At 45.2% G+C, this 13411-nt stretch overlaps 1 protein-coding gene and 1 non-coding gene across 2 annotated transcripts; one reads left to right on the top strand and one right to left on the bottom strand.

Annotated features, from left to right (window-relative positions):
• The first annotated feature begins 2933 nt into the window (after positions 1-2933).
• LOC125553927 (uncharacterized protein At5g01610-like) lies at positions 2934-4036 on the top strand. The gene is made up of 2 exons (XM_048717576.1): positions 2934-3222; positions 3489-4036. The coding sequence occupies exons 1-2, from the start codon at positions 3136-3138 to the stop codon at positions 3912-3914; spliced, it is 513 nt and encodes a 170-aa protein (XP_048573533.1). The 5' UTR covers positions 2934-3135; the 3' UTR covers positions 3915-4036.
• Positions 4037-4126: 90 nt separating this feature from the next.
• TRNAG-GCC lies at positions 4127-4197 on the bottom strand. The gene has a single exon. It is a non-coding gene; the product is annotated as a tRNA-Gly (tRNA).
• Positions 4198-13411: the final 9214 nt, after the last annotated feature.

The following is a 13411-nucleotide window of genomic DNA, read 5'->3' as shown; positions in this document are numbered from 1 at the left end:
TAAAGGTAAGAGATAACCAAGGGTGGAGCCGGTGCAGACGAGGATGTGTTACCAAAGTTCCTTCCCTTTGAGAGGAAGTACGTCTCCGTTGGAGCAGTGTGGAGGCACAATGCTCCCCAAGAAGCCACTAGGGCCACTGTATTCTCCTCACGCCCTCACACAATGCGAGATGCCGTGATTCCACAATTGGTGCTCTTAAAGGCAGCGACCGAACCTTTACAAACAAGGTTGGGGCTATCTCCACAACTTAATTGGAGGCTCCCAACGACACCACGAAGCTTCACCACAATGGAATATGGCTCCGCGATGACCTCAACTGTCTAGGGTGCTCAAACACCGAAGAGTAACAAGATCCGCAAAGGATTAGTATGGGGAATCAAATTTCTCTTGATGGTAGTGTAGATCGGGGCCTTCTCAACCAATACCTAGAGAATCAACAAGTTTGATTGGCTAAGGAGAGAGATCGGGCGAAAATGAAGCTTTGAGCAACAATGGAGCTTGGGGAGAGAAGAGGTGGTCTTCTTGGGAAAGAAGACCCCTTTTATATAGTGGGTGAAAAGATCCAACCGTTATCCCCTTACTCAGCCCGCGCGGCGCGGTACTACTGCACACAGCCGTGGTACTACCGCAAAGGGTTGCAGTACGACCGGTGTGGTGAGCGGTACTACCGCTTGCGCGGTAGATACCAGACGAGGGCCTATTGCATAGGGCAATGAGCGGTAGAACCGCCTACCGCCGGAGCGGTACTACCGCGCGCCCCCACGACACTACTGTAGGCTCAACTGGCGCTGGAAGTGCACGTAATAAATAAATTACTTCCGTAACTACTTCCGCAGAGTTCGGAGTGGTGCAAAAATCTGGCACGGTACTACCGCGTAGGAGCGGAAGTAAAAAATTACATCCGCACCTACTTCCGCACGCTTCATCGTCAGGGCTGGAGGCAGCGGTACTACCGCTCGCCAGGAGCGGTACTACCGCTCAACTTAGCGGTACTATCGCGCGCCTCTGCGGTACTACTGCTCTCTTAGCAGTACTACCGCACGCCACAAAGTCTTTAGCATTTGGAAGCCTTCATATCGCAGAGACATGGATAAACGTAAGGTGCTTCATCAAAGTGAAGGAAAGGTGGTGCAAAGGAACATATGTGTACGTGTTGATTCCGCCCTAACCTTTCCGAAGCGGACCCCCTCTTAATAGTACGGCTTTCCTACGACCCAAATCCACCGAAAAGAAATGTAGAGAACCGTCGTCTTCGATAGGCTCCGAGGGGCACCGAATCGTCTTGTGTCTAGACATGAGATATCCGAAATGCTCAATGCACACGATTAGTCCGCAACTGCACTGTCATCAATCATCAAAACCACATAGGAGAAATATGCCCTTACACTAAGCCCGAGGGTCTATGGCGGTGGCGGGGGATCTCCTCTCTCTCGCGACTCCAGGATGGGGCGGACCCCAAGGCGTGTGGTGGCGCGGCCGATCTGTGATCTGTGGCGCGACGGATGGCCGCGGCAGGCGGCGGGAGGCCGACCCGTCCTCGGACGATGATGGCTTGGCGTGGCGGGCGGCCTAGTCACAGGTGGCGGCCAGGGTTGCGGGTGCAACGGCTGGCCCTTCGGAAGGCGGCGACGGGTGTGGTCGGCGGCAGCCGACTTGGCTGCGGTGGCGTGCATGCTGCCTTCAGATCGGCGATGGCGGCGTGGAGGCCTGGTGGTCTCGTCGGTGGCACCTCCGATCAGATCTGTTCTGACCGGTGCAGCCGACGGCGGTGGTTATCTCTTCCGTCAGAGGTGGTCCGCCTGAGGCTGGGTGTTCGGATCTCGGGATCCGTCATCTAGTACCGGCTGCGAGTAGGGGAGACGTAGTTGCCGATGATCCAACGGCGGCGTTCTGCGTCGTTACCCTGATGAAGGCATCGTCATGTAATTACTGTCGACCCACTCGTACTGCTCCGGGGGAAACCGTAGGATCTGGTCTTCCAGATCGGACGATGATAACATTGCGGTGTCGTTTCTCTCTTGGGAGCATCGTTTGTGGAGCAGCGCTGGAAATTAGAGGCAGGAGGTGGAGCGGCTTCGTCTTGCATGTAGCTTCGGTGAAAATGTCAAATCATGTCTGGCCGGCAGGTGCTTTGTCATGCCTGTTCGGCAGGTGCTACGCACGACAAATCTTCCAAAGACTTCAAGCTATGTCGGCTGGTGATACTTGGTGGCATGATGCTAAGGTGTATCGGCGGCGACTGCGACGTGCCCAACAGTTCGCGCGCAGGGAGGTGGTGCCGTTTGGCACCGTGGTGGCGTCGACGGTAGCTAGACCGGGCAAGGTTGATGCGTCAGTTCAGCTCTAAAGATGGACTGGTGGCAGTTGGCGGCGGCGGCCTCTGAGAGCGCGCCGGACCAGTGTGTGCCCTATACCCGGCAAGTGGCTTGGTTGTGGCCTTAGGTCTTAGATATTAGGTTTGGCTGCGAGGTCTGTTTGGTATTAGGCTCATACTATCAGCATCCCTGTATCAACTGAATAGGAGTAGCGACAGTTGTTGTCTAGAGGATGGATTTAGACTTACTGTTGTATTTCTTTATAAGGTCTTTGTGAATAATTAATAAAATGATAGACGATGAATTTAGATTTACTGTTGTATTTCTTTATAAGGTGTTTGTGAATAATTAATAAAATGACTACATGCATCGCCTATATGCAAAGGGCGGGGTTCTCTTTCTTTAAAAACAACTCTGGGCGACACACATTGCTCCCAAACAATCTTCCATAGAGAATGAGGACCCATTAGTACCACATACAACCGTTCCCTTACCGCCATCCCGGAGGTTTCTGGAATGCGAGGTGACCCAACCTCCCAAGTCACACATGTCATCAACAGCCGGCGTTTTTCAACACGCGCAGCCGTCTCAACGACCAAGCCATACGAGACCCGTCTCTTTCACGCGGTAATGGATCGCCACTTTCTTTCTCCTCGTCTTGCCTTGATCCTGTCCTGGCCAACGACGAGGCTCCCCACAATTCCCTCCTCCTGCGAACGCATGGTATCCCAAGAAACCAAGAAACAGAGCAAGAAATATCATAGAGGGAGCAGAGTACAGAGAGAGAAAGAGGGATAAGCGCTTGCTTGCTGGGAGAGCCATGGATGAGATCATGAACAAGATGGGCTCCTACTGGCTGGGGCAGAGGGCCAACAAAGAGATGTCGTCGGCCGGTGACGACATCGAGGTCCGTGCATGAGACACCGTCTCATCAATCTTCTGTTCTGTTCTGTTGTCGCACCATATTTCCCCTGATTATTGTTTGGTCATGGTATTGTTTCTGTTCTCGCTAGCATGTTTTCCTTCTGGTTTTAGATCGATCCTGGCTGGACCGCCATGTGATACTTTTGGTTCGACGTTCAAGCTCGCTATAACAAATTTGAAATCCGACTCTGATAATTAAGATCTATGATTCGATGTATTCCTCTGGCTGATGATCTATTGGTGGTGCAGTCGCTCTCAACCAGTGTCGGGGACGGAGCAAAATGGCTGGTAAACAAGCTCAAGGGTAAGATGCAGAAGCCGCTGGCGGAGCTGCTCCAGGAGCACGACCTTCCGGCGGGGTTGTTCCCGCGGGAGGCCACCAACTACGAGTTCGAGCCGGAGACGCGGCGGCTGACGGTGCACATCCCGGCGGTCTGCGAGGTCGGCTACAGGGACGGCTCCGAGCTGCGTTTCGACACCACGGTGACCGGCACGCTGGACAAGGGCAGCCTGACGGGGGTGGAGGGCCTCAAAGCCAAGGTGCTCGTCTGGGCCAGGGTCACCGCCGTCAAGGCCGACGCCGCAAAGGTCTACTTCGCCGTAGGCATCAAGAAGTCGCGCAGCCGCGAGGCATACGAGGTCGTCAGAGGCGCCATCACCGTCGACGAGTTCTAGATTCTAGTCGCGCGCTCGCCGAGATGATTATTCTACCGAAATAATTGATCATGTGCTTACACTACCTGCTGTAAGAGGAAGATGCTTGTAAATGGGGATTCATAATTCGGTTTTGCAGCTCATATGGTTTCTGTGTGAAGCTCGATGCGCAGTAGGGCAGTGGCCAATCGGCATCGACGTGCACAAGAGGATGATTCAACCAAAAAAAAACTTGCACCAGCCGGGAATCGAACCCGGGTCTGTACCGTGGCAGGGTACTATTCTACCACTAGACCACTGGTGCTTGCTGGTTAAATTTTAGTAACATTTAGTTTTTATATTAAAAATAATGCATCCACCAAATACGCAACCGCACACATCCGATCGGAAATGGATCGCCGACGTTCACAGCTTGTGTGCAGGGCGTATGATCAACCTGTACTTGCCGTCTTTTGCGAGATCATGCGGATTTGGACCAGCAAGAACACATATATCACTTTTTTTTCCGGATGAAAACTCTGTATTACTCAATCACAATTACTCAATCACAATGTTATTAAAATCTGTTGGAGCTAACTCAAGTGCACCAGGAGACTAAAAACCAAGCCATGGTTCTGCCATCTGGCAAAATTGAGCGCCGCTATAAAGATGACACTGTCCGGCCGATTTTGAGACGATGCTATTCATCCAACCATGCATGGTGAGGAGCAAGTGTCACACGGCCGCTGGATCAGGTGTCGTCTGAAAATCGTTCACCGAGTGTCGGCGCAGAGTAGTTCCAGGCAAAATTTGCTAGGCAATCGCTAACCTTGTTCTTACTACTCGTACGAGACTACATGAGTAGTACATTTTTCATGGAGTGACATCAAGTACGTAATTTTCTTTATGATAGGGGCATACATCAATCTGTCGAGGTCACATGCATTACTAAGAAAAAGCCTAACAACAGTGCGGGTTTTAGGTATAGCAGTAGCGCAGGGTCCCGCGCTACTGATACGGCGCTACAGCTAACCTGTAGCAGCAGCGCAGGGACGTGTCTGCCCGCGCTATTGCTATACAAACGTAGCAGCAGCGAACAGTATGGAAGCACGCTACTGCTAATAGCTCTAGCGCTTTTTATTAGACCGCGCTGCTGCTAGTGGCACGCTACCGCTAACTTTTCTCCACTCGCTACTGCTATTTTTTTCTGCATATTTGTTTTGTATTTGAACAGGCTTTATACAAGAATCTTTAGCATATCACACACATACAAATGTAACCATAGCATCAAATCATGTCATCATCATAATCATCATCCAACACAAAATGGTCTCTCGTCATCATCTCGAAAATAGCGATACAAGTCTCGATTACTTGCAACTACATCATCATCCATCTAAACAATGATATACGAAAGAAGAGCTATCACTATGAGTGAGAGTGAAACTATGCAGTACATGAATTCGTATCCCTCTCTCGCATTAGCGTGAACCTAAACTAACTACTGGCTGTCGCTCGGAAACCGAAAACCGGTACACCTGGGGCCTGACACTCCGGCCACTCGTCGTATACTCCTGGCGTTGCACTTCTTCGCCATCGATGATCTATGCACCTGCATCGTCACATGAGTCGATGATATGCAACATACATAGTTGAGCAACAAAAAGAGACAGACTTGGCAAAAATAGAAGCAACGTATCATAAGCATAAATAACAAAGTTCATCGTACCCAAAATGCCCTAACCAGAGTGATCTTCGCTAGTTGAGGAGGACGGTTTAATTACATCATAAATAAAGTTTCGTCGTGCATAACTCAAAGTTTCGTCATCCAGAAAGTATGGACTAAACGGACACATTGTCATATATCGACAATCACTCCAACATGTCGTTCCATCCATCCAAGTCAGGGAGATAGTCCCCGAGCTTAGTGAAAGGCTTCATGTCGAGACGTTGAGCGGCTACGCGTGTTCGGACTTCTTCCCACGACATTTGCCCTTCCTCGTAGAACAGACCTGTTTTGTCGAGGACCTCCTTCATGATGACTTGGGAAAGTTCATGCTGGATGTGATAGAACTCAGCTTGAAGTCGATGATCTGGGATATCTCCTACGTTCTTTGCCCATTGCAGAATATGGGCATCGCCGGATTTAGGTGACATGCAAAGGTCCTGATGATCCCGTCTGTACTCCAGCATGTGGTATAGGACATAGAATCCATCACTAAGAGAATCACTCGGTTGCTGGATGCAGTAGAAGTCGGTCTTATGGCCGAATGCGGGCCTGCCGTCCCTTTTCTTCTTGTCCTTGACCTCTCCACCCCGTACGCCGTAGTAAAACATAGCACTGTCGAGAACAGACTTGATGTGGGTGTAATCCTTTTTGTTCATGTTCTTCGACGAGTCCAAGTAAAGAGCCTGGGAGTATCGGGGGTAAAGGATGATGAGGACGGCGCACCCGCCGCTACGCAAAATAAGTACACCTCAAATTAATTAGCCTCCACTATGCAAATGAATGATTGAAATCGAAGGAAGGATATCCGCGCGGATGACTTACATGGGATGATAAGGCACAAGAATCGCCTCCTTGTCCTTATTAGCGACCATGAATTCGACGATGTAGTCCCTTGCGTATTCACGGTGCTCTGCGCAACCTGCCAAGAAGCCATCGTGCGTGTAGTACGGGTCAACGACACACATATAAGGTATCTGCTCAATCCCGATGATGTAGTTCATGTACAAGGCATAAAGGCGGACAAACGTAAAATCCAGCTTCTTCAAGTGAAACATGTCGAAGATGTAATCGAATCGAAGGAAGAACTTGTCCACGCGGCATGAGTGGATGTACGAGCTTTTCCGCGGCACATTAACCACATAGAGTGGGTATCCTGGATTTTCCGAGGCGATGAGGCTTTTCTCTCACCGCATCACATCCTCATGAAGTCCCCTTAGATTGCCGTGTGTGGCCTCCAATGCCGCCTTAGGTAGGATTGGTTCACCGGCGACATGCCATTTTGCTGCATCGGGGATAGGTATACGGTCTTTAACCCGAGGCTGCGGAGGTAGTTGGATCATAGAAGCAGCTTTGTTGCCTTTCCTCCGTCTCTTCCTATGCTTCTTTCCTACTGGAAGTTCGTATATAATATGTTTAGCCTCCGGAGGCAGCAATTCATGCACCGACTCATGACGCTCAAACCCTGAGTACTCATCATAGGCGCCAGTATTGAGATACTGTTCAGTGTTATCGTCATCCTCATCCTCATCTATGGCGACGTGATCAATGACTAATGGAGCCTCTTCCTTGATACGTCTCCAACGTATCTACTTTTTCAAACACTTTTGCCCTTGTTTTGGACTCTAACTTGCATGATTTGAATGGAACTAATCCGGACTGACGCTGTTTTCAGCAGAATTGCCATGGTGTTATTTTTGTGCAGAAATAAAAGTTCTCGGAATGACCTGAAAATCAACAGAGATTATTTTTGGAACATATATAAAAAATACTGGCAAAAGAATCAAGGCCAGGGGCCCACACCCTATCCACGAGGGTGGGGGCGCGCCTACCCCCCTGGGCGCGCCCCCTGCCTCGTGGGCCCCTGGTGCTCTTCCGATCTCAACTCCAACTCTATATATTCATGTTCGGGGAGAAAAAAATCGGAGAGAAGGATTTATCGCGTTTTACGATATGAAGCCGCCGCCAAGCCCTAAACTCTCTCAGGATGGCTGATCTGGAGTCCGTTCGGGGCTCCGGAGAGGGGAATCTGTCGCCATCGTCATCATCAACCTTCCTCCATCACCAATTTCATGATGCTCACCGCCGTGCGTGAGTAATTCCATCGTAGGCTTGCTGAACGGTGATGGGTTGGATGAGATTTATCATGTAATCGAGTTAGTTTTGTTAGGGTTTGATCCCTAGTATCCACTATATTCTGAGATTGATGTTGCTATGACTTTGCTATGCTTAATGCTTGTCACTAGGGCCCGAGTGCCATGATTTCAGATCTAAACCTATTATGTTTCATGAATATATGTGAGTTCTTGATCCTATCTTGCAATTCTATAGTCACCTATTATGTGTTATGATCCGTTAACCCCAAAGTGACAATAATCGGGATACTTACTGGTGATGACCGTAGTTTGAGGAGTTCATGTATTCATTATGTGTTAATGCTTTGGTCCGGTACTCTATTAAAAGGAGGCCTTAATATCCCTTAGTTTCCAATAGGACCCCGCTGCCACGGGAGGGTAGGACAAAAGATGTCATGCAAGTTCATTTCCATAAGCACGTATGACTATATTCGGAATACATGCCTACATTACATTGGTGAACTGGAGCTAGTTCTGTGTCACCCTATGTTATAACTATTGCATGAGGAATCGCATCCGACATAATTATCCATCACTGATACGTCTCCAACGTATCTATAATTTTTGATTGTTCCATGCTATTATATTATCAACCTTGGATGTTTTATATGCATTAATATGCTATTTTATATGATTTTTGGGACTAACCTATTAACCTAGAGCCCAGTGCCAGTTTATGTTTTTTTCCTTGTTTTTAACTATCGCAGAAAAGGAAAATCAAACGGAGTCCAATTGACCCGAAACTTCACGGAGATCATTTTTGGACCAGAAGAAGCCCATGGAGTACCGGAGGTGGGCCAGAAGAGTCCCGAGGCCACCACGAGGGTGGGGGCGCACCCTACCCCTAGGCGTGCCCCCTGCCTCGTGGCCGCCTCGTGGCCCCCCTGACCGACTTCTTTCGCCTATATATATCCATATACCCTAGAAACATCGGGGAGCACAATAGATCAGGAGTTCAGCCGCCAGAAGCCTCTGTAGCCACCAAAAACAAATCTAGACCCGTTCCGGCACCCTGCTGGAGGGGGGAATCCCTCTCCTGTGGCCATCTTCATCATCCCGGTGCTCTCCATGACGAGGAGGGAGTAGTTCACCCTCGGGGTTGAGGGTATGTACCAGTAGCTATGTGTTTGATCTCTCTCTCTCTCGTGTTCTTCACGTGGAACGATCTTGATGTATCACGAGCTTTGCTATTATAGTTGGATATTATGATGTTTCTCCCCCTCTACTCTCTTGTGATGAATTGAGTTTTCCCTTTGAAGTTATCTTATCGGATTGAGTTTTTAAGGATTTGAGTACACTTGATGTATGTCTTTCATGTGCTTATCTATGGTGACAATGGGATATCACGTGATCCACTTGATGCATGTTTTGGTGATCAACTTGCGAATTCCGTGACCTCATGAACTTATGCATAGGGGTTGGCACACGTTTTCGTCTTGACTCTTCGGTAGAAACTTTGGGGCACTCTTTGAAGTTCTTTGTGTTGGTTGAATAGATGAATCTAAGATTGTGTGGTGCATATCGTATAATCATACCCATAGATACTTGAGGTGACATTGGAGTATCTAGGTGACATTAGGGTTTTGGTTGATTTGTGTCTTAAGGTGTTATTCTAGTACGAACTCTATGATAGATTGAACGGAAAGAATAGCTTCGTGTTATTTTACTACGGACTCTTGAATAGATCGATCAGAAAGAATAACTTTGAGGTGGTTTCGTACCCTACAATAATCTCTTTGTTTGTTCTCCGCTATTAGTGACTTTGGAGTGACTCTTTGTTGCATGTTGAGGGATAGTTATATGATCCAATTATGTTATTATTGTTGAGGGAACTTGCACTAGTGAAAGTATGAACCCTAGGCCTTGTTTCAACGCATTGCAATACCGTTTATGCTCACTTTTACCATTAGTTACCTTGCTGTTTTTATATTTTCAGATTACAAAAACCTTTATCTACTATCCATATTGCACTTGTATCACCATCTCTTCGCCGAACTAGTGCACCTATACAATTTAATATTGTATTGGGTGTGTTGGGGACACAAGAGACTCTTTGTTATATTGTTGTAGGGTTGCTTGAGAGAGACCATCTTCATCCTACGCCTCCCACGGATTGATAAACCTTAGCTCATCCACTTGAGGGAAATTTGCTACTTTCCTACAAACCTCTGCACTTGGAGGCCCAACAACGTCTACAAGAAGAAGGTTGTGTAGTAGACATCAATCACCGATCCATTGCCTACGAGCTTTTCATATATTGATCTTCGCTTATTTACTTTTTCGTTGCTACTGTTACAATCACTATAAAACCAAAACTGCTATCATTACTTTTGCCACTGTTACCACTACTATCATATTAGTTTGCTAATAAATACCTTGCTGCAGATATTAAGTTTCCAGGTGTGATTGAATTGACAACTCAGCTGCTAATACTTGAGAATATTCTTTGGCTCCCCTTGTGTCGAATCAATAAATTTGGGTTGAATACTCTATCCTCGAAAACTGTTGCGATCCCCTATACTTGTGGGTTATCAAGACTATTTTCTGGCGCTGTTGCCGGGGAGCATAGCTCTATTCTTTGAGTCACTAGGGATTTATATCTACTAGTCACTATGAAGAACTTGAAAGATCAAAGAACCAAGATTTTCCCTCAACTACGAGGGGAGGTAAGGAACTGCCATCTAGCTCTGCACTTGATTCACCTTCTGTTTTGAGTAAACTTGTGACACCCACACCTGCTATTCATTCTGATATGTCGCATGTTATTGATGATGCCACTTCTGCTTTGCATGATACTTATGATGAAACTATTTCTACGCTTGATAATACTGTGCCACTAGGTGAATTTCTTGATGAATAACTTGCTAGGGTAAGAGAGATTGAAATTATTGAAACTGATAATATTGATGAAATTGATGATGAAGATTCTCCACCTAGATATGAATTGCATGTTGTGCCTGAGGGTTATGTTATGGATGAAGAAACTGCTAGAGACTTCTTAGCTTGCAATGATAGACCTGATCTTAAGAAATTATTAGCTAAGCTTAAAGAAAAGTCTTTGAATGCTAGAATGAAATATGACCCTTCTTTTGCTACTTCACCTATCTTTATTACTGATAAGGATTATGATTTCTCTGTCGATCCTGAGTGAATTACTTTGGTTAAATCTGATCCTTTCTATGCCTATGAATCTAAAACTGTTGTGGCACATCTTACTAAATTAAATGATATAGCCACCCTGTTTACTCATGATGAGAAAACTCGCTATTATTTTATCCTTAAGTTGTTTCCGTTCTCATTAAAGGGCGATGCTAAAACATGGTTTAATTCTCTTGATCCTGGTTGTGTGCGTAGTCCCCAGGATATGATTTATTACTTCTCTGCTAAATATTTCCCCGCTCATAAGAAACAAGCTGCTTTAAGGGAAATATATAATTTTGTGCAAATTGAAGAAGAGAGTCTCCCACAAGCTTGGGGGAGGCTTCTCCGATTACTTAATGCTTTGCATGATCATCAACTCAAGAAAAATGAAATACTTGATATCTTTTATAATGGACTAACCGATGCTTCCAGAGACCACCTGGATAGTTGTGCTGGTTGTGTTTTCAGGGAAAGAACTGTTGATCAAGCTGAATTGCTATTGAATAATATGTTGAGTAATGAAAATGATTGGACACTTCCTGAACCAACTCCTAAGCCAACTCCGAAGAAAATGGGTATTCTATTTCTCAGTCCTGAAGATATGCAAGAGGCAAAGAAATCTATGAAATAAAAAGGTATTAAAGCTGAAGATGTTAAGAATTTACCACCTATTGAAGAAATACATGGTCTTGATAACCCGACACAGGTAGTAAAGGTAAATTCTCTCTATAGATTTGATGAAGGTGATATTCCTTGTTATAAGTCCGCTTGCCAATGCTTATATGAGTTTGATAATTTTATTATTAAACAAGAAAACTTCAATGCTTATGTTGGTAGACAATTGAAACGTAATGCTGATATGCTTGAACACTTGAGTGATTATACATCTAGAGTTAAAGGTGAACATAAAATTATTAGTAAACATGCTTCTATGGTTACCACTCAAGTAGAACAAGTACTTAAGGCTCAGAATGATTTGCTCAATGAATTAAATAATAAGAAAAATGATAATGCTGTTAGAGTTATGACTAGAGGGGGTAAAATGACTCAGGAACCGTTGTATCCTGAGGGCCACCCTAAGAGAATTGAGCAAGATTCTCAAAGAACTAATGTTGATGCACCTAGTTCTTCTAAGAAGAAGAAAAAGAAAAATGATAGGACTTTGCATGCTCCTAGTGAACCTGTTGTTGACACACTTGAGAATGCCAATGATATTTCTATTTCTAATGCTGAAACACAATCTGTTAATGAACATGAACCTAGTGATAATGTTAATGATGATGTTCATGTTGATGCTCAACCTAGCAATGATAATGATGTAGAGATTGAACTTGTTGTTGATCTTGATAACCCACAATCAAAGAATCAAGGTTATGATAAGAGAGACTTTGTTGCTAGGAAGCACGGTAAAGAAAGAGAACCATGGGTTCAGAAACCCATGCCTTTTCCTCCTAAACCATCCAAGAAAAAGGATGATGAGGATTTTGAGAGCTTTGCTGAAATGATTGGACCTATCTTTTTGCGTATGCGTTTGACTGATATGCTTAAAATGAACCCTTATGTTAAATACATGAAAGATATTGTTACTAATAAAAGAAAGATACCGAAAGCTGAAATTTCCACCATGCTTGCTAATTATACTTTTAAGGATGGAATACCAAAGAAACTTGGAGATCCAGGAGTACCAACTATACCATGCTCCATTAAAAGAAACTATGTTAAAACTGCTTTATGTGATCTTGGAGCCGGTGTTAGTGTTATGCCTCTCTCTTTATATCGTAGACTTGATTTGAATAAGTTGATACCTACTGAAATATCTTTGCAAATGGCCGATAAATCAACTACTATACCTGTCGGTATATGTGAGGATGTGCCTGTTGTGCTTGCAAACGTTACTATTCTAACGGACTTTGTTATTATTGATATTCCCGAGGACGATAGTATGTCGATTATCCTTGGTAGACCCTTTTTGAATACTACAGGGGCTGTTATTGATTGCAACAAAGGCAATGTCACTTTTCATGTAAATGGTAATGAGCATACAGTACACTTTTCGAGGAAATGACCTCAAGTCCACAGTATCAATTCGATTGGAAAATTTTCAACAATCACTATTGGAGGTTTTGAATTTCCTCTTCCTATTGTCAAGAAGAAATATGATATTCTTATTATTGGGGATGTGCATATCCCAGTTGAGGTAACCTAGTGTTATTCGAAATTTCTCCGGTTTCATGCGATTTGGAATGAGTTTGTTAACAAGACTTGATCAACCTTGTTAGTGGATTCCTTTTGATGAGCATGAGATGGATTAAGCTAGAAAGCACAACCTTCTGTACCCTCTTTTTACTTTCTGTTATTTATATTAAATAAAGCAAAAATAGTATTTTCTGTCTATTTTCTGAATTATCCTTGCAATAAAAAATACCCCAAAAATAAAAGTTCTCCAAATGCCCTAAAAATGAAATATGATTTTTTCCAGAATATTTAAGAATTATTGGCACTGAGAACACATCAGGGGGACCCACCGTGTGCCCATA

This window comes from Triticum urartu, chromosome 4 (assembly GCF_003073215.2).
Source record: "Triticum urartu cultivar G1812 chromosome 4, Tu2.1, whole genome shotgun sequence".
In the NCBI taxonomy this organism is placed as follows: Eukaryota; Viridiplantae; Streptophyta; class Magnoliopsida; order Poales; family Poaceae; genus Triticum; species Triticum urartu.
Note: the sequence above shows the minus strand (reverse complement) of the source record. Positions and strands in the feature narration are given on the sequence as shown.